General features: G+C 47.2%; 1 protein-coding gene across 5 annotated transcripts in view; it reads left to right on the forward strand.

Moving 5' to 3' along the window:
- The first annotated feature begins 4,500 nt into the window (after positions 1–4,500).
- The window catches only part of SEPTIN6 (septin 6), an 89,322-nt gene continuing 72,965 nt past the window's right edge, over positions 4,501–20,857 (forward strand). For 3 of the 5 annotated variants that reach the window (XM_049871788.1, XM_049871785.1, XM_049871787.1), the window contains exons 1-2: positions 4,502–4,755; positions 5,567–5,666. In XM_049871788.1, coding sequence (XP_049727745.1) covers positions 5,637–5,666 — 30 coding nt within the window. In that variant the 5' untranslated portion in view covers positions 4,502–4,755; positions 5,567–5,636. Of the gene's footprint in view, positions 4,756–5,566; positions 5,667–20,857 lie in introns of all 5 variants that reach the window. The other 2 variants (XM_049871784.1, XM_049871786.1) reach the window with 2 other exon arrangements.

A 20,857-nucleotide genomic window follows, 5' to 3' on the forward strand; every position in this document is an offset into this window, starting at 1 on the left:
AGCCACACGTCCCCATCTAAGGGGCAGTTCAGGTGGCACAGCATCAAGGTGTCATGGTGCTCTTCCAGAAAGGCATGGAACAATTGATAAATTAAACCTCACCATATAAAATAAATCTGAACACTTGCGCTAACAGAAAATATGGCTACATTTTGTGCGTGCAATATAAAATCATAGCCACAAGCACAGATGTCCATGAAAAAAACTGTTGAATTAAGCGTGATCAGTACTGGGATTGTCTGTTTAATATTCATTTGCTTCTTGTTCATTCATTTTGTTGCTTGCTAGCAGATAAGTAGGAATATCTGTCAAAGATTTAGAAAAATCCATGGTTTAAAAAGGTTAAAAATAGAGAAATTTCTATCCGTTAACTGATTTTTTTTTCCAAAATGGGAGAAAAAAACAAAAACCGAAAAACCAAACCTGTTGCCATCAAGTCAATTCTGACTCATAGCGACCTTATAGGACAGAGTAGAACTGCTCCATGGGGTTTCCAAGAAGACTGGTTTTTCAATATTTCAAGGAGACTCATCTGTCCAGCTCAAGCGACACCACCAGGCTGGATGCTCCTTGGGGACAGGGACCATGAACATCCCATTTGCTGCTGGGCACAGTCTCAAGCACTGAGTAGGCATTGTCCCTAGAGAGCACTGCTTGACAGTACGTTTGGCATGATCAACGTGACTCTTTCAGATCTGGCCCCATCTTATCTTGCAGACTCATTTACAGCCACTGTCCCCTCTCCTGCCACTTCCTCTGGCCACGCAGAAGGACTTGGAATTCTCGAAATGTTCTCTGCCCTTTCTCGCCTCTGTGCTTTCGTGTCTGCTGTTGTCTCTATTGTCTTCTTGACCACCAAAGAAACAACGACTCATTCTTCAAGACTCAATCCAAATGATCCTTCTTTGAGCTGCCTTCCTTCACCTCTCTGAGTCTGTAACCCCAGGGCCTTGTTCCTGACTGATCATATCACTTACTACATTACTGATTGGCTGTGGAGTTATCTGGCAACAGGCCTGGGAGCTCCCTGAGTTTGTAGTTGGAGTTCTTGTTATTCATTCTTTCTTGAGTTTTCTGGCACTTAGCACAAGAGTTGTCATGCAGTGGGGGCTTAGTGAATATTTTTAAAATGAATGAGTGAAATTGAGAAGGAAGCCAAGCTTATCTTTAGAATCCTTCCAGTTTCCTGTTGGAGTCCCCTCTCCTCCATTTTTGGCAACCCTAGGCATATCCTCATGGCATCCATTGTAGAAATCCACTGGGATCTACCATTATTGGCAGTAGCCCAAGCTTGAAACTTAGGAATCCCTGGGTGGTGCAATTGGTTAAGTGCTCGGCAGTTCAAACCCACCCCGAGGCACCTTCGAAGTCCTGGCAGTCTGATTCTGGGGTTGCCTTGAGTTGAAACTCAACGGCAACTGGTTTCTTTCACCATCATCATTATCTTCTTTTTTTAATCCTTCCAAACCTTACCAATCCTGGGTCCTATCCCACCAGGGCTAGATTTTCAGATAAACCAGAGGTTGTCAAACTTTAGCATGCATCAGAATCTTCTGGAAGGCTTGTTAAAGGATTGCTGGGGTGCATTCCTACAGGTTCTGAATTTAGTGGATTTAGGATGGGGTCTGAGAATTCACATTTCTAGTGACTTCCCAGGTGATGCTGCAGCTGCTGGACAAAAGACCACATTTTGAGAACCACTGGAACAGAGTAATGTAAAACCAGAGGCAGAAAGGAATTCTTAGTTCATCTTAATTTAGCCCCTTTATTCGGCTTCTGATTCTATTGGCACTGTGTGAATTCAGTTAATCCCAAGATCATTTTCTTTCTGCTTTGCTTCCTCCTCCAACTTTCTGATCTTACTTTTCAGATTGTTCTCCACTTTAGACCAGCTCTACCATCCTTCTTGTTCTCCTTTCATTAAGCTACAGGCTCAGGACAAAGCTCTTTCCTGAGCTCTTAACCCCATTTCACCACCCTGTTCCTCCTCCTTGCAGACTCCCCCCTCTCCGCCCTGCCTCCAACGTTAGCCTGCCTTCCCCCCAACCCCCAGCAGTCAGAGTGACCTTTCTAAAGCCTGGCTCTTATTTGATCCCACTCTGGTTTTTTTTTGGTCTTATCTAGCAGGGTAGCCATTTCCCCTCCCTGGGGAGCCTGGTTCCATAAACATACATGAGCATGCTAATGACAGTCACCTGCTGGCCCTGAGAAGTCACTGCATGCTCCAGTTTCCTTAAGGACAATGGAAATACTGAAAATGTCACATTTACATGCTTCAGTTTATTCATTTACTCAATAAACATTGATTGAGCACCTGACACTATACTGGGCCCAGGGGACCCTGCTGGGGACACATTGAAAATATGCAACCACAGCCATGCTGGAGAGTCCACAATGCCTCTTCATGAAGGAATCTTTTGGTCCCACTCATCAGTGGGAAGAAAACCCACCAACTGATCACTCACCATCTCTCTCGCCCTCTCAGCCCTCCTGTCTCCCCTGGGCCTGGGCCAATCAGCAGTGTTAGGGGCAAATGACTCAGGACCAAGACTGGGAGTCATGAACCTCTTTCCTGTCCTTGAAACGAGCATAAAATTCACACCTCTTCAATTATTGGCCCAGTTGCATTTAATGAGGTAAGAAATGTAAAGGCCAGGACACAGTGAGCTAAATACACACACTGACACACACATTGACACACACACACTGACGAACATACTGAGATACACACACTGACACACACATGAACACACGACAATGGCACACACACACCTTTACATATATACCAACACACATACCAACATACACCAAAAATACACACTAACACATACACGCAGACATACACACACAGACACACACCAACACACACACTGACATACACATACACTGACAAATACACCAGTAAATACATGCTAACACACACAGACATACACTGGTGAGCACACACCCACACACACACTGACACATACAAATGCACACCTACTCACTCATCGACACGGACAGACACACCACATACACCACAGAAACCCTGGAGGTCCAGGCCCAGCAGGGGCTTACAGCCTGAGGCAGCAGGTCCTGGAAGAACGGAGGGCTGCAGGAGACTTGAACTTCACACTTGGTCCCTGTATGTGGGGTGTAGCGTTCTGGCGGGAGAGGTCTCTGCGGGCCTCTCAGGGGCACTGGGCGCAAGCAGGCCAAGCGGGGCACACTCACAGACCCGGCACCGAGGATTCCATGCTAAGGTGCTGCCTGCGCGAGGCCGGAAGGTCTGGAGCTTGGTCAGCAGGGAGCGCTAAGGCCGGAGGGGCAGTGCTCCCTGAGTCGGGCGGGGTTCCCGAGAGACCCGAAGCCTGCCCGCCCAGTTCTGCTACACCCTGCGCGCGGTTGCAGGTCTTAATTCTGCCTTCCAAGTCCTCCCTCACACAAACCCACATCAGAGTTAGTGGCCTCGGAGCCCTTCCCCGTCCACCCTAGTTTTTGCCAGGGAAGATCTGTCTCCCCCAAGACTGCGTGGAAGTGGTCAGTAACCTCTGACTCCCCGCCCCCATCCGTTTGGGGCCCAAGCCTTACAGCGGTTCCTCAAACACCGCCCTGATCACGCTTGTCACTGCCGCCCCAATGCAGGGCCCTGCATCTACCCCAGGTCTTGCAGAGCCTCAGCGGACTTCGGAGGCTCCAGCCACCCGTCTTCCCTGCCACCACCATCTGCCCTGAGGGTCTGCGCCGGTTACATAGAACACTTTTGTACTGGCCCGATTGCTCCAGGCTCTTCTCTTTGGGTACCTCCTGGGTCTCCAGCACAAAGACGCCGGCACAGTGGGCACCCCTTGAATATTTGGCTAATCCCCTCATTGTTCCTTCTCTCTTATGCCCTTCACTCCCCCGCCCCCCCCCCCGAGTCCCCTTTCCTCTTCAATTCTATTTAGGAAACATTTGTTAATCTGGCGCCTTCTAAACGCCAGGCCCAGCGTTAGGCACTGGGAATGTATTTGTCGGAGTCCTTGTTCCCAGGGCGGAAGCGGCACATAAAGAGCTCCCTGAGAGCGTGCGAGAAGCACTGTCCCGGCTAGTGGAACCAAGTGCCAGGGAAGAGCTTCACGTAGCCACGGCCTTTCCTTGCCTTCCCTGTTTTTTCTAGGCTGGAGCCTCTGGGCTCGAACTCTCTCCCTGGTTCCCACTTTTCTTCTTTCCTCCCTCGGCTTGCTCCCATCGTGGGCCTCTGCGGAATCACCTCCCGCGCCCTATGCAGGTCCTCATCGCAGACTTGGGTTTCCCTCATGAGCCTGGGTCCTCCCACGGACCCGGGTCGCTCTCTGAGACCAGGGAGCCTGCCCTTCTTCGCTGCCCTTCTCGGGAGTGGAGAGTCCCGCCCGCTGGGGCCTCGGCGCGCCAAATCTGCCTGGTTCGCCAATCACAGGAAGCGAGCCAGGCAGGGGTCATTCCTGGGAGAGACCAGAGGGTGCCGGGGCTGGAAAGGGGCCTACAAAAGAGAACACTTGCAGCGGTGGACAAGGAGGAACAGGAACGGAGGCGGACACAGCCCTGCCTTTGGCGGTTCTCCCTTCTCCGCACCCCCAGCCACCTCGGCACGCCAGCTCTGCGGTCCGGAGCTGGTCGAGGGTTCAGAGAGAATCAGAGCGCGGGACAAAGCACCTGGCGGCTGCGCGGTCCCGCCATCCGCATCCTCTTCGCCGGCCTGGTGTCCTTATTGCCCAGCCCTCCTCTGGACTCCCTGCAGCCACGGCACTGGAAGGGGTAGGTCCTCGGAGCCTCCGCTCCCACGTTGAGCTTCTAGAGCTGGGTGGCGAAGAGGAGGAGTGGAGTCCCTCTTTACTGAAGACTATAAGGTAGTGAGCTTGGCTCCCCTAAATTACCGCACGCAGCTTCCGAGGCTTGGACCGTCCAGGTCCAAAGGGGCGTCTATGGATCCCTGGCCTCTGGCTTCTCCTGTCAAAGTCGTGCGGCATGGCAGCAGTGCGGCTGCCTCAGCTGCCCCCCTTTCTCAGCTCCGCTGTGGGGCAGCAGGTGCCACAGCCACCCCTCTGGCCTCAGCGGCTCCAGGGCCATGGCGGGGGGCGGGGAGCGAGACTCCAGTGGTGGTTGCACCATGCCAGCACCCTGAGCGCTCGGCGGGGAGGGGGGAGCAGAGGACAGCGGAGCTCAGCAGACTAGCTGAGCGCGGAGGGGGCAAGGGCAGGGCCTCCCTCGCAGCCCCAGTGGTCTGGGGACGCTGGGATGTAAGGCTAGAGCAGGGGGGTGTGACAATTCGCAGAGGTCGGGATGTACCACAGAGTCCAGCGGCGGGGGGGACAGAGGACATGGTCACCAGGGGAGCCCCCCCTCTTCGCCAAGGCCTGCGGCTGGGACTGCAAGGAGAGCTGGGACTAGGCTCCGGGGGTGGGGGCGGTGCCCCCAATCCACGCCCTCCCACCGCCTCCTTCTAGGGGGTGGGCGATCTAGAGAGGCAGGGGCTGGAGCGGCGGCGCGGGGGCCCCTCCCTGGCGCCTCCCCCCCTCCCCGGACTTGGTCGCGCCCGAAGTGTAACACTTTCTCTTTGTCGGAGCAGCTCTGCTGTTTCCTGTGCGGTAGCTCCGGTTGCGGCGGAGCTGGTGGCAGCCCTGGCGGACTCAGGAGCGATGGCAGCGACCGACATAGCTCGCCAGGTGGTAAGTGGGGGGCTTGGGGGCCAGCGTAGGGGCAGGGAGCCTGGGAATCGCCGTGGAGACCCGGCCTCCGGCACCGCCGCGGTGAGCAGGGCAATGGGCAGCATCCAGGAGCCGAGGCCAGGCGGGACTGCTGCCGCCGGGGTCAGCCGCTCCGGGACTCAGCCTGTCCCCGAGCTCGGTGGTGGGCAGGTGGGGGGTTGGCAAGGCTGCGGGCGGGCGGCGGGACTTGGTTCGCTCTAGGAGCCACAGTCGCCGCCGCCGCCTCCCTCTCTGCAGCTGCTGCTCCGCGGCTGGGGCGTTGCCGAATGAATGGCCTCACGAGCCACCGAGCCCTCCCGGGCCGTGGCACCCTGGCCTGACTTCCTGAGACCTCGGGACCGCGCTCCTGCGCACAGCTGCCCGCCTAGACCCGGGCCTTCTCCTGGAGAGGGGCACCCAGTTGGGGTTAGCCTGGGGCAGGAGGTGGTGAGAGGCGTGGGGGGCGAGGAGGTGACTGGCTGGTCTAGGGCTTCTCCATATGCGTTACATATGTGACTGCATCTGTGTGTGTGTGTGTGTGCGCGCGCGCGCTTCTGTGTGTGCACGTGCGCGCTCTTGCGCCTTCCCAGGCGAGCGACGGCGCCGGGGTTCTGTCTGTGACTCTAGATGAGTCTGACTATTTCTCTGACTGTGTATGTCTGTTCTCCTCTCCAAGGATTGTGTCCGCGTGTCCGGGCGCCTCTCTGCTTGTGCTTTGTGCGTCCCGTTTGTGCGTCGGTGTAGAGTGCAGTTGGCAGGCTTGTAGGTAGCTGAATGCGTATTTTGGCATTTTTCTGAGCACCTGATAGGGGTTTTGCGGACCTCTGGGGTCTTGTCTCTCTCTGGTGCGTATTCGGTGTAACTGGGCTGCTGTGCCAAAACCTGTGGAGCTGATCTCTTTCAGTGGGGACACAGGAAAATAAGTGCGAGGCTAGCAAAAGCAGGGAGGGCTGTCTCTTTTTGTTGGCAACCGACTCTGGAAAAAAATCTTCATTTAAAGAACTGAAGTTTTCCAGCCTGGGATGTGCAAAGAATCCATATTGAAGCGACCTCAGCCTCCCTGTTTGTTTTTTTTGACCAGAAGTTTGGTCTAAAAGGCCGGGATGACTCCATTTGGGGAAATAGCCTTTCTATCCATAAGTATCTGGGATTTTAAGAGGTGCACAATTACCAGCCCTAAGGGGAGGGAGGAGAGTGAGATAGAGGTAGCTCAAATCCTGTGATGCCAAATACTACTTAATGAACATTTCTGAAGCACAAAAAAAAATTTTAACCTTGTGGCTTGCTTATTTAGGGAAATGGTCCATGCAGTACAATTCCTCTGTGTGTGTATAAATATATCCATAGCTTCTAGGTATTTGGTGTAAGTAAAATTGATTTGCTTTCAAAACCTGAATCCATAATCTGGTAGTATTTTCTCTACCGGATATGTAGGAGTTCATTCCACCCTCTTGTTCCTGTTTAGAAGGGCAGGGTCAGTTCTTTGGAACCTCCCCCACCCCTGGCAGCCCCCAGGACAGAGTCATGATGTGGAAGGACCAGGCCTAGGTAGGCGACAATGCTCCGTGATAATGGAATTTGAGAAAATTCTCCGCCCCCCACCACCGCCAAAGCGAATTTTTTTTTTAATCAAGATTGGCACTGTAATATTTATTGCATTACTGTTTTGAGGGCTCCCAGAGTGCTTTTCTGCTCCCAGTTACCTGCATTGTAGAGCTGGCATAGCTTAAGTAGAGGACTTAGTCTTCTGGATTAAACTCGTTCCATTCTTAGTGACCAAAAATGACACTAGTGACTTTTCTTGTCAGCTAATGAATTTTCATCAACCCATCCATACTCTCTCACCAGGTCCCTCTTGCCTGGAATAGGATTGCAAGACAGATGTTGCAAAGGGGACAGATTCCAGAAGGTTTGTGTTTCACCTCTGCACAACTCAGGCAATCTCCTTTGTTCTGCAGATGGAGAGGGCAGTTAGGGCTACTTGGTTTACTTTGCTTGGTTCCACTTTGGTCTGGCTGGGCTTGCCATTCTGTATGATGAAGAGCGTAATTGTATGCCAGATTCTGAAGCTGAAAGAGCAGCCCAAGCACTTGAGACCTTGTTATCGTGATAAGTGGGTTTCTGGGAAAACTGACGTCACTCTCCATGCCCCTCTTCCCCCAACCAGTGAAGCTCTTGTTTATGTGTCATTTGTCTCTGCTCTCCTTTGTGTCTGCGTGGAGTTGTAATTCACCAGAGAAAAGATGGAATTGACTCAAGAGACCTTGGGTGTCTGGTTGCTGCTTGTTTCTTTCAAGGAACATGTACCCAGGGTTTGGGAAGAAAATAAACCTGAGTGTGCCTAGCTTAGTTCTTTTTAATGGTTTCTGAGAGATGGTGCCATGCATACGAGTAGTGCCTTGGTATATTTGTGTGTGTGGCAGGGGTGTCTTCTCCAGAGTCAGTTGAGGGTCACTGTGGCGAGTAAGGCGACATTAGTGACTAAAACAGGACTTAGAATTGTTGAGCAGGGCCTATATTTGAGCATTGCCTTAGTTATCTAGTGCTGCTATAACAGAAATACCACAAGTGTGTGGCTTTAACAAACAGCAATTTATTTCCTCATAGTATAGAAGGTTAGACTTCCGAATTCAGGGCACCGGCTCTAGGGGAAGGCTTTCTCTATCTGTTGGCCCTGTAGGAAGGTCCTTGTCTGTTTCGAGCTTCTCCTCCTGGGCGATCTTCATGTGGCTTGGCATCTCTCTTCCCCCATCTCTGCTCTCTGCTTGCTTGGTTAATCTCTTTCATATCTCAAAAGAGGTTGATTTTAAGACACACTCCACACTAGTCTATTAATTGACATAACAAATAAAACCCATTCTCAAATGGGATTATAAACCACAGGTATTAAAAAAAAAAAAACCAAACCCATAGCCGTGAAGTTGATTCCGACTCATAGCAACCCTATAGGACAGAGTAGAACTGCCCCACCACAGGCATAGGGGTTAGGATTTATAACACATATTTTTGGAGGACACAATTCAATCCAGAGCCGGCACGTATGCAACTTGGAAGTTCAGCTCTCGTGGACACAATACAATCCTATTTGGATGAACGCTACAAAGAATTCTGTATGACAAAGTTATACCTACATTGTGTCCATGAGTGTTTGTTTAATTGACTGATATGTGTCCAGCGCTTTGGCTAACCTTTGTTGACTAGACAAAAAAAAAAAAAGTAGGAGACACAGTTCCTAGCTTCCAAGCTTACAGTCTAGTTGGAGAGACAAATTGTGGACACTGTGGAATAACTAGAGAACTATAGAAGATTCTTGGGCTGCCCCCTTCCCCACCTCTCCCCCGTAAGGTAGATTGGGCTGCTTTTAATATACACTTAGAGAGTTTACATGACTTGTTCAAGGTAAGCAAGCAAGGCCCGATGCAGGCCCAGAGGCTGCATCTCCTGGCTCTTGCACTCAGCTGTTCCTTTCAATGCCTCATTTTGAGGTACAGTATGTCAGTGTTGGCCCATAGAAAGAAAGTCTGATTCTGGCTTGAACCAATTCTACCTGGGAAACAAGGATGCTTTCTCCAGTGGCAATCCAGGTAATGTCCTTTCTCCCTGATGAAAGAACTTGCATGGGCTAGCTTTGCCCTACAAGGAACTTTGCATGAGCAGAACTTGCAACTGCTCCAGGTACCAGCCTGCAGGTGCGGAGAGGATTGCTGTTGCATTCTGGTCTTGCTAGTAAATGGCAGTTACCTTTTGAGTTCCCCCTTGAAGCTCCCTGACTCAGTGATCCCTATATCCCAAAGCAGGGAAAACAAGGCCCCTATATTCACCTACACCTTTACTGGGGATACAGCAGTGGAGAGTATATAAATGATCATTATACTATTTTCAAACCTTTCTATGTGCTTGAAAGTTTTCAAACTGAGAAGTTGTGGGAAAATTACAATGTTTCCCAAATGCACAGGGTCCCTTCCATCAAGGAGTTTACAGTCTAGTGTTGGAGGCAGACACAAATAACTATATAATTATAATTACAATAAGTGCTGCAAAGGGGAATTAAAGTCTACTATGAGAGCCCTGGTGGCATAGTGGTTAAGTGCTACGGCTGCTAACCAAGAGGTCAGCAGTTCAAATCCGCCAGGTGCTCCTTGGAAACTATGGGGCAGCTCTACTCTGTCCTATAGGGTCGATATGAGTCGGAATCGACTCCACAGCAGTGGGCTTGGTTTGGGTTAGGAGAGCGCATTACAAGGGGACCTAATCCAACAGAGGATGGGGGTGGTAAGTGTCAGGAAAGGCTTCCTGAGGGCTTCAAACAGGAAAAGGTAGGTGTGAAGACAGGGTGAGACCTCACTTCTGCTACTGAGTTAGGACCATTTCATTTGCTAATTCACCACTTTTATTTTCATTCATCCCTCCAACATATATTTATGAGGCACGGACTCTGCCAGGCTCTGTGCCAGATTCTGGTGATATTGTGGCAGCCAAGGCATGCAGGAACCCTGCCCTCTCAGACCTTCCAGATGCCAGGCAGGAATAAGCCTTATTTCCTCTTTACATCCTAAATCCTGGAAATGTGATTGTTAGCAGTGTTCTTATTAGTAAACTGCATTACAGCGGAGAGATTAGTCTATATAGTATAATGAGATTTTGATCTGCAGTCGTGTGTGTAGCATTTACTTTGTGAAGTCCCCGCTGTAAATTTTCTATTAATTGCTGGCTTTGTTACCCAGCATGGCCCCTCCCTTTGTGTGCTGTAAGGGAGCAAACCCTTTGCACTAGCCTGAGCAAAACTAATTAGGAAGATAAATCCTCCGGAAAAAAGTATTCCAAAACTAAATAGGACTGATTTCTGGATTTACCTGGGTTTCTGGATTATCAGAACTGTGGTTTATTGTTAGCACAAACAATTGAGATGGGCTTTTATTTGCACGGGAGACTCTGGGTGGTGCAGATGGTTAAGCATTGACTACTAAATGTCGGTGGTTCAGACTCACCCAGAGGTGCCTTGGAAGAAAGGCCTGGCCTCCCAAAGGTCACAGCCTTGAAAACCCTGTGCAAAGCGGTTCTACTTTGCGCACATGGGGTCTCCATGAGTTGGAATTGATTCCATGGCAACCGGTTTGTTTGTTTTTTAGTTGCATGTGCGTTAAGACCGCATTCAATAAAGAAAGAATAGTGTAACATGTGTCTTTCAACACTCTCAAAATGCTTCCAGCTGTATGATTTTATTTTCCCAAAGAGCTTCCTGGACAAGTATTATTTTTCCCTTCATTTTATGGGCACAGAGAGACCAAGTGACTTAGCCCAAAGTGTTATTGCTGATCAGCAGATGTAACCGTGAAACACCTATCAGATGACACAGATTCATTCTGGTTTTATTTGTTCAAACACTGGCCTTTTCATAATATCCCTAAGGCATAAAAATTCTGCCACGGTCCCTCCTCCCCATCTTCCCTATCTTCCGTCTGCACCCATCCCCCTGGCGTACCAATAGGGGTCAGAGAACAGTATGCTTGGGTGCTCTGGAGACTTTGGGGTGTTAAAAAGATTCTCAGATGAAATCCAAGATAGCGCAGTCATGGGCTGTGTGGGTTTTCTTTTTCCCATATTGCTTTAAATAAAAATCTTGGAGCCACCAGCCATGTAATGATGGATTATTTTAAGTAACGACTGGAGTGGGGGAGCAGAATAAATTAGAAACACAGACCCTTCCTCCCCAGTTTGGCAGGAGGAGGCTTCTGCTGCGGGGATTTGAAATCGTGGGTTTCTCTGCTGCCTGCGCAGAGGAAGGAGGCCACATGCTCAGGAGGGTGAGAAATAATGTTATCCTATTCTTCAGTGTCTTCTCATTAGAGGCAGCCATCTGCTGAATTATGCAGTGTGCTCTCAACCGGCCCGGATGGTCATCCGTTCCACCCGCTTAAAGGTGACTGGGGAAAAGATTTGCAGGCCTTCTCAGGGACAGGACTCAGCGCTGGTTTCTCGACCTGTCAGGACCCTCTCTGACCCCTAATGAAGGCCCTGGGATAACAGGAGCAGAACTCTGCTTTCACAGCCCTGATGAGGTGTGAGGTAGTGTTCGGTTTCCTTCTGCGGCAGAGGCCCCCAGCTCTGAACACTGGCTCTGAAGCAGGAACTAGGTTTTTTTTTTTTCTTTTCAGATCCCCATTAAATGAGACCAGATGGAGGCAGAGGCAAATTCAGGCTCCCTAGAGGGCAGTTGGGCATTCACTCAGAGGCCTGTGGGTAAACCTTTTTTTTTTTTTTCCCCTGAGCAGAATGGAAATAACAATAGCCAGAACACCTAGAAATGCTGTTTAAATAGCCTGGCTTGAGGGGAGTTTTCTAACGTTTGTGGAAAAGTTGTCTCACCCTAAGCTGGGGTTGCCCCTAGCCTGAGGTGGAGATATTTTATCTAGAATCTCCTCTGAGACAGAGTAGAACTGCCCCATAGGGCTTCCAAGGCTGTAACCTTTATGGAAGCAAACACACATCTTTCTCCCCTGGAGTGGCTGGTGGGTTCGAACCACAGACATTTCAGTTAGTAGCCAAGCACTTTTACCTGTGGCCACCAGGTTAGGTGGGCCCATTAGCCCGGGGCTCTTGAGCACAGCTAGGGAGTGGGCTAGGCCGAGGACTAGGTCAGAGTCAGGAAAGAGGGAGATGGAAGACAGCACTGGGAGAGTGAAGGAGAGGAGGGGCCCAAGCCTCTCCAGGGCATCACTGCCTCATTTGCCTTCTGCGGGCCTGAGCCGCCTTGCTGAGCCCACATGCTTTTGGATGGTGTTCTTGACCCTTCTGCCTCTGACGAGCCTCGCTACAAGCCTGATGTCCTGGAGTTTTAGCAGCAGAAAGAAGTATATCTGCTACTTGAGTCAGTTTTTCCATTTGAGAGTGGTAGGCTGGTTATCAGGGGCCTGGGTCCTAGCATCACTCTCTGCTACTAAATGACTGTGACTAGAGACAAGTCACTTCCTCTCTCAGTGTGTTTCCCCTTTTGTAAAATGGGCAGGTTGGATTAGGTGATCTTTAAAGGCGTTTCCAGCTCTAATGGTAGACGGTCTTATGTTTCCTTCTTCTCCAGCCTAATACCTTTTATTTTAGGTCCTTGCCGGCTTCTGCTTCCGAGTGGAGTGGCAGAATTGAACTCCACCCTTTCCCTGCTTAGACTCCCTGAGCTGGGTGGGGAGAGTTGTAGAGAAGGCAAATCTATGCTTTTAGCTCAGCAGGGTGTCTGTAAGTGGGATAGAAGCAACCTTCAGTTACTGTCTTTCCTTGTAGGTGTATATAGCCAGTGTGTTCCTATAAAGATACCTGTGAGCTGAGTTTTTGTCTATTGAATCCCATTTTATATCCACCAGGAGAGCTGGCTATATAATAGAATCCTGCTGTGAATCTTTTTATCGAATAAAAAGCCACTGTAGAATTTATCTGGTATATTAAAATCAAGATTTTCATCTACTAGATTTGCCAAAAATGGGCCTTCCTTCTGTATGGTAAGGATAGGGTCCCCTATGCTGCTCCCCCACTGAAGGGCATTTCTGAGGTCCCTTGGGGGTGCTGCCACTTTTGCAGGCCTTATCTCTTCTTGGACCTTAAAAAAAAAAAGCTGCCATTGAGTCTATTGTGACTCATAGCGACTCATCTATGTCAGAGTAGAACTGTGCTCCATAGGGTTTTCAATGGCTGATTTTTCAGAAGTAGATTGCCAGGCCAGTCTTCCAAGGTGCCTCTGGGTGGACTCACTGCCAACCTTTTGATAAGCAGCTGAGTGTATTAGCAGTTTGTACCAAGCAGGGGCTCCTCTCCTTGAAAAGGGACCCAAATTTCTCTCTCTTGGTACAGGGCATTGCTACTACTCTTTCCTCTCAGCCTGGGTTAATTGGCACGAGGGAAATCCTGATATTTGATGTGTTGGTTGGACTCATCGGTGGGTTTTTTTTTTTTTTAACCTCTGGGAACTTATCAGTGCTTTTGTGGTTTTTTATGTCTGATAATGCAATAGCATCCACTCTTCTGACAACATTGGAGGTACCAGATGGGGCTAGCATTCTCCTGATTGTTTCATCGAGATTTTTTTACTACATGTTTCAGGATATGTGATCTGACTTCTGGTTCACATGAATCTGTAAACTAAGTTATACTGATTTTACCGTTGAGTTGATTCTGACTCATGGCTACCCCATGTGTGTCAGAGCAGAACTGTGTGCCATAGGGTTTTCAGTGACTGTGACCTTTTGGAAGTAGATCACAAGGCCTTTCTTCTGTGGCACCTCTGGGTGGACTTGAACCTCCAACTTTCCCATTAGCAGTTGATCGCGTTAACCATTTATACCACCCAGGGACTCCAGTTGTACTAGGGTTTTAATGTATTATTGGTAAAGTACATTTTTTAATATAAGCCAAACACCCAAAAACTGAATGCTCTGATTAACCAAAATTTCTGGTTTCTGTATGTAAAGCACCTTTTTTGGTTATAGTTGAAGATTTTTAAAAAATATCTAAAGCTACTTTGCTGCCTAGGAAAGTATTATCATAGAATCTTTTTTTAAAAAAAGAAACACCACTTTTTTTTCTGATTACAAACATAAAACATGCCTACTGTAGAAAACTTGAAAAACATAGGAAAGCAACATCACATACAATCCATCCACCCAAAAGTAACCACTGTCATTATTTTGGTGTATATTCTTCTAGTTTTTTTTTTTTAATGCATATATACTTTTTGCCCCATCATTGGGATAATTCTGTATTTACAGGTTTTTTTTTTCTCCCATTGCTTACAGGGAGCATTTTCCCATGGCATTTAATATTCCTAGAAAACATTTTTATCTGCTACTTAATATTCCATTATGCGTCATTGGACCAATTAATTGATTTTGATGGTTCTGAAGGTTTGCAGGGCCTGTCAGAGATCAGTATTCAGGGGTGGGGGTGGAGAAAGGCAAGGTGTGAGATTGGGTCCACCAGAAGTGACTGATGAGGCTGCTAAAGATTACCCTAGTTCAGTGTTTGGGTCCTTTTCTAGTATTTGGATGCAGAAGGCCAGAGGATAGAGTTTGGGGAAAGCCCAGTCATGGGCAGTGAGTTCTAGACTTTTCCCTTTGGGCTCATCCTTCAGAATGACAGCTACCAACTTAGCCATCCTAGTGTTTGATGGAGGCAGGAAATTCTTGATTGACGCAGATGCCTCAAATACTGCTTGCTTACCATTACCTCAAAGGTTGGACGGCGGAGGGGGGGAGGCAGGAATTGCTTACTTGGGGACTTTGGGGACTCTTTATTTTTAGAAAAACAGCAATGGGAGAAAGATTCACAGCTGGAACCGCCATAACTCGTTCTTCATAACACGTTCCTTACGCATATTCAATTAAAAACGAAATTGGTGTGTCCTCAGGGGAGGAGGCGGAAGAGAAAGAGAGCGGTGTTTCTGCCCATGATATGAAATGTGGTATAACGTATTTCAAAACCACAGGTGACTGCAGATGAGGAGAAAACAGGAAATGTAATTGCGGAGGGGAGTGGGGGCTCTCCCAGTTCTCAGGAGCAGTCTTTCATTTTGCTTTCCTTTTAGCTCCTCTCAGAATCTTGCATTCTAATTACCCCTGCTGCAAAGCTGAGTGAGAACTCTTGTTTCTTATATTAAAAAAACATTTTTAAATTACACAGGTAATATGTGAACACATCCATGCTGTGAAAGAATCAAACAATACAGACGCATACTGACTACCCTGTCCCGGACTAAGCCCCTATTTCCATTCCTCTCCCCTGAGGTAGCCGCAGTGCTTAGTTTGGTGGATGTCTTTTCATGCCCCTTTCTATGCACTCACATACACTTATGTACAAATACACATATATAGGGCTTTTTTTGCATATGGGGCTCTATACTGTGCCTATCGTTGTGTAACTTCTTTTTTCTACTTACATCAGTACACATAAATCTACTCCATTCTTCTTAATGGCTGCAGAATATTCCAGAATATGTGTGTACCATAACTTAGTTAATATTTTCCTATTACCATATAATAAAATTTTCATACTGGCATATCAGTTGTTCCTAGTTTTTTAGTATTATAAACAATGCTGTAATGAATTTCCTTATACATAGATCTTTGTACACATCTTTGAGTTTCTATAGATTCCTAGAGAGGGTTGCAGGGTTACAGGAAATGGGCAGTTAAAAATTTTGGTGAGTGTGGCCTTTCTAGCAACTCAGTTCAAGCCTAGAACATGGCACCACCTGCTATTCAAGATGGCAACTTGAGATTTTAACGTTAGACATACTGAGCCAAGTTGCCAGTTCTATCTCCTCTTGGGCACACTGTAGTCCAGGGAACATTCAATGAACTGCATTCAAAGTAATCAGGACCTTGATTAATCAGGCTATTTTAAAGATAAAGAGGGAACAAGATAACATACCAGCGATTTAGTGAGGGAGGAGGAAAGAAACTTCCAGGGGCTGTCCTGAGGTCAGTGTACATTCTGTGCAAAATTTTGTGCTTTTTTCCTTTACGTCTTTAGCTCCGAACAATGAGGGCTGTTATTCATAATGATGACCATGACATCATATAAGATTTATCAAAGCAAGAGTGAATGGTGCTTACTAGACAGGATTTCATAAAGCAGGAAATATACAAATAGAGCCTTTGAAGCTTTCTCAAGTACAAGGTTGAGACAGAAAGTTTGCTGCTTGGAAGATAAATTTTGGTTAGCAAGAAAAACCCATTAAGCAGATTTCATGTCTCCTAGCCTCCAAATACTTCAGTCAATGTAAGTGTATCAGACACTGGGTAGATACAGAAGAAAAAAGAGTTCTAGAAGTCACCAGTGTCCTTTTTTCTGTAATTCCTCTTGACTTCTCCCTTGGGCTCTGGTGATAGAAAACTATTGGGTCTTCTCCTACTTTTCTGATCTTTTTCCCCTCTTGGTAGAATCCTCTTCATCTTCCCCATTTCTTAACTCATTGCAGTTGAATCGATCCCGACTCATAGCGACCCTATAGGACAGAGTAGAACTTCCCCATAGGGTTTCCAAGGCTGTAATCTTTACGGAAGCGGACTGCCACATCTTTTTCCTGTGGAATGGCTGATGGGTTCAAATTGCTGATTTTTCAGTTAGCAGCCAATCACTTAACCACTGAGCCATCAGGGCTCCCGTTCCTTACATGTGGGCGTTTCTTGTACTTAGTCTTTTGCTCTTCTCTCTTGATACGTTCTCTTGGAGAATGCATCCAGTTTCATACTTTTCACTGCTAAATTTACATCTCCATTCTGAATTTTCCCTGAGCCTACAATTCCCATATTGCTAACTACTTACTGGATTTCTTCTTCTCCTGGATATCTCATTACAAAATCAAAACTATTTTATTTTCTTAATATATAAAATATTCTTACAATCTAGAAGAAACAGACAAAACTTCCATTTTTTGAAAAGACAGGAATAGGGAACTCACATATACATATACAATATATATATATATACAGTTGAACTGTGGGAAAAAAGTTCCCTTTCAGTTGAAAAATGCAAATTAAATATGATGCCGGTTTTCAATGCTTACAATGGTTTAAAAAGCCTATGAATCTCAGTATTGGTATAAGTTATGGGTAAAGAAGACACTCATACTGGCGGTAGAAGTAGAAATTTGTACTATTTTCTGTTGGATGATTTGTCACAGTGTAACAAAGTCTGTGTACCAAAAATTCTCACAACTGGACCAATAGGCAACATCTTGATAAATGGAGAAAAGATTGAAGTTGTCAAGGATTTCATTTTACTTGAATCCACAATCAACGTCCGTGGAAGCAGCAGTCAAGAAATCAAAGGATGCATTGCATTGGGCAAATCTGCTGCAAAAAACCTGTTTAAAGTGTTAAAAAGCAAAGGTGTCACCTTGAAGACTAAGGTGCACCTGACCCGAGCCATGGTATTTTCAATCGCCTCATATGGGTTGTATGCATGAAAAAGCTGGACAATGAATAAGGAAGACCAAAGAAGAATTGACACCTTTGAATTATGGTGTTGGTGAAGAACACTGAATATACCATGGACTGCCAGAAGAGCGAACAAATCTGTCTTGGAAGAAGTACAGCCAGAATGCTCCTTAGAGCAAGAATGTTGAGACTTTGTCTCACATACTTTGGGTATGTTATCAGGAGGCACCAGTCCCTAGAGAAAGGACATCATGCTTGGTATAATGTAGAGGGTCAGTAAAAAAGAGGAAGACCCCCAGTGAGATGGATTGTCACAGTGGCTGCAACAATGGGCTCAAACATAGCAACAATTGTGAGGATGGTACAGGTCCAGGCAGCCTATCCTACTGTTGTATATAGGGTTGGTATGAGTCCAGACCAACTCAACAACACCGAACAACAACACAGCTAACACCAAAGTCTTTAAATAAAATGTATGTGTCTTTGGACCCAGCAGGCTTTAATTCTAGGAATTTAGCTTAAGGAAATAATCGGAGATATATGCAAACATTTACAAACAAGAGCTGTTACTTAAGATGTTGAAACATCGGAAACACACTAAATGTCTAGCAGTAGAAGATTGGTTGGGAAAATGTGGTAGATTTCTACAATGGAATGTTATATGGCCAATAAACATGACTTAGAAGTATACCTAATTACTCAAAGTGTAAATATTAAGTGTAAATTCAGGTTATGAAAAGGAATATACAGAAATATACCTGTTTTATTAAAAAAAGTATACAGACTGGAAAGAAAGACATAAATATTAACAGTAATTATCTCTGGAAGTGATATTATGGGTGATTTTTATTTTCTCCCTTATAATTTTCCATATGTTCTAAAATTAATACAGGGAACATTGATTATTTTTATAAAATAAAATCTGATGAGTGCAATTTTTAAAGTAATGTGTAAAACAAAAAACTAAACCAGTTGCCGTTCAGTGACTTCCAACTTGTGGCAACCCCATGTGTTGCAGACTAGTACTGTGCACAACAGGGCTTTCATGGTTGTCACCTTTTAGAAGTAGATTGCCAGGTCTTTCTTCCTGGGTGGGTTTGAACCAACAACCTTTCAGTTAGTAGACTTCTTTTTAGTAATAACTTATTTAAAATCAAACGCCTTGACTTCCCAGCTAAATAAGTTCCGTTTCCTGGCTTCCCTGTTTTTATCCATGGTGCCATCGATCCAAGCTCCCAGGCTCAGAACCTCACAGTCGGCTTTGACTGCACCTTCACCCCCTCTACCCAGTCATTCATTGAGTCCCATCCCTTCTTTGGACTGTCTCTCAAATTTGTTCCTCCTTTACCCATCCCTAGTCAGTTCAGTTCACTTCAACCAGCATTTATTGTCACAGTGCCTGGATGTCCTTCTACCAGTTCAAGATTATTGGAGCCATCTCCTAATGTGTTTCCTTGCTCCTGGTCTCTCTTTCTTCCAATAAATAAGCATCCTGAAGCTGGAACGATCCTTCTAAGACACCACCTTATCATGGCCCTCCCCTCTCAAAACACTCAAAATCCACTAAACTCCATTCCCTGGGGAATAAAGCCTATACCCTTTCTCCTGCTATTTAGGGCCCTTAACGCACAGTGATGAGGGCCATGGTGGTTCAGTGATGGAGCTCTCGCCTTCTGTGTGGGAGACCTGTGTTTGATTCCTGGCCAATGCACCTTATGCAGAGCCACCACCTGTCTATGATGCTGAACAAGTTTCAGTGGAGCTTTCAGACTAAGATGGACTAGGAAGGAAGGAAGGAAGGCCTGGCAATCACTTCCAAAAATCAACTAGTGAAAATTCCATGGGTCACAATGGCCTGATCCCATTGTTCATGGGCTACCTGTGAGTCAGGGGCTGACTCGATGGCAGCTGACAACAACAGCACTGTACTAGGTGGGAGAGAATGGTGGGCACATGGGAGGCGCTTGCTACGTTTCTGACGTTGAAGTAAGAATAAGGTGTGGAGCGGTTCCCACTGCTCTTCATCGTCGTCCGTTTGAAAATTCCCTTTCCTCTCCTTTTGGCACTGGGATCAGAGGCTTTGGAGCACTCGAACTTTCATGTTGCTGAATTTGGAGACAGGAAGAGGCAGCAGGGGTGATAAAATGTGGCTCAGGAAGCCTCAACCCTGGGTCCATCCCAATTTCCCATGCCTGCTACGTAGGAGGCTCCACTGAGAACGCATATTGGCTCTTAAGTGCCTGTCTCCTCTGCAATGGTGAGGACCAAGAACCAATAGTGGGAATCTTGGATCTTACTTGGCTTGCTTTAATAAAAAGAAGGAGGGGAGATGGGGGGAGGGAAGAAAGGAGAGGGGGTGGGTATAGAACAAAGCTCTGAGTAATGTGGACCACTCAAGAAACTCAGCTGTCTTCAGGTACCCCAACTGAAGGCCGGCATATGGTCGTCTGTCAAAAATGCGCCACTGGAAGTGTGGGCAGGAGATGTGTGAGGGTAATGAACTTGCCAGATGGCAGTTGCCAGCACCAGCCCTGTCATTCTTGGAGGATTGGATGATGCCAGTGGGAGTGGGATCCCAACCTGGGTGAAGAGGCTCTCTAGGAACCTGTTCTGTCAGCTGCTGAGAGGCTCCCACCCCAGTCCCTTTAGTGCCAAAGTGTACTCTTAGTATGGATATAGTCTAAAAGTGGGTCCAGTCCAGTGGAAGCTCAGCCTGGGATATTGGCTCAGGCCTTGGCAGTAACCATGCCCTTCTTGGATTGCTCTTGGCAATGATTATGGAAATCTTGGTGCCACCCCACCCAACAGAAAGCCTCACTCATTTCATAGCCCACTCCTCTTGTCTAGTCTGCTGTCTCCAGCTTCCCTTCTCCTTTCCCCTCCCCTGTGGCGGTTGGCAGTCAGCAAGAGTTTTGAGTACATGCAGGCCCCTTTTGTCCTCCTCCCTGGCTCCTTGGAAGCCTGCCCCAATTTGAGGCGATCCCTGTTTTGTAAAGCCATTAAGAAAAAGACGCTTTGGGACCTTGCAGGCAAAGCAAAGGCCGTGTGCTTTCCAGGGCTGGGAGTGGCTTGGCTGACCCCTGTGGAATCAAGGGAGCCAGAGGACGCATGGCAGCAGCTCCCTTAGCTAGAGGGAACCACAAGTATTCCATGTCGTTAATGTCAGTTTGGGGGTCTGAGTAGAAGGATCACCTCAGAGTACAATAGTAACAATGGGCTCAAGTGTAACAATGACTGTGAAGATGGTGA

This window comes from Elephas maximus, chromosome X (genome assembly GCF_024166365.1).
Source record: "Elephas maximus indicus isolate mEleMax1 chromosome X, mEleMax1 primary haplotype, whole genome shotgun sequence".
Classification (NCBI taxonomy): Eukaryota; Metazoa; Chordata; class Mammalia; order Proboscidea; family Elephantidae; genus Elephas; species Elephas maximus.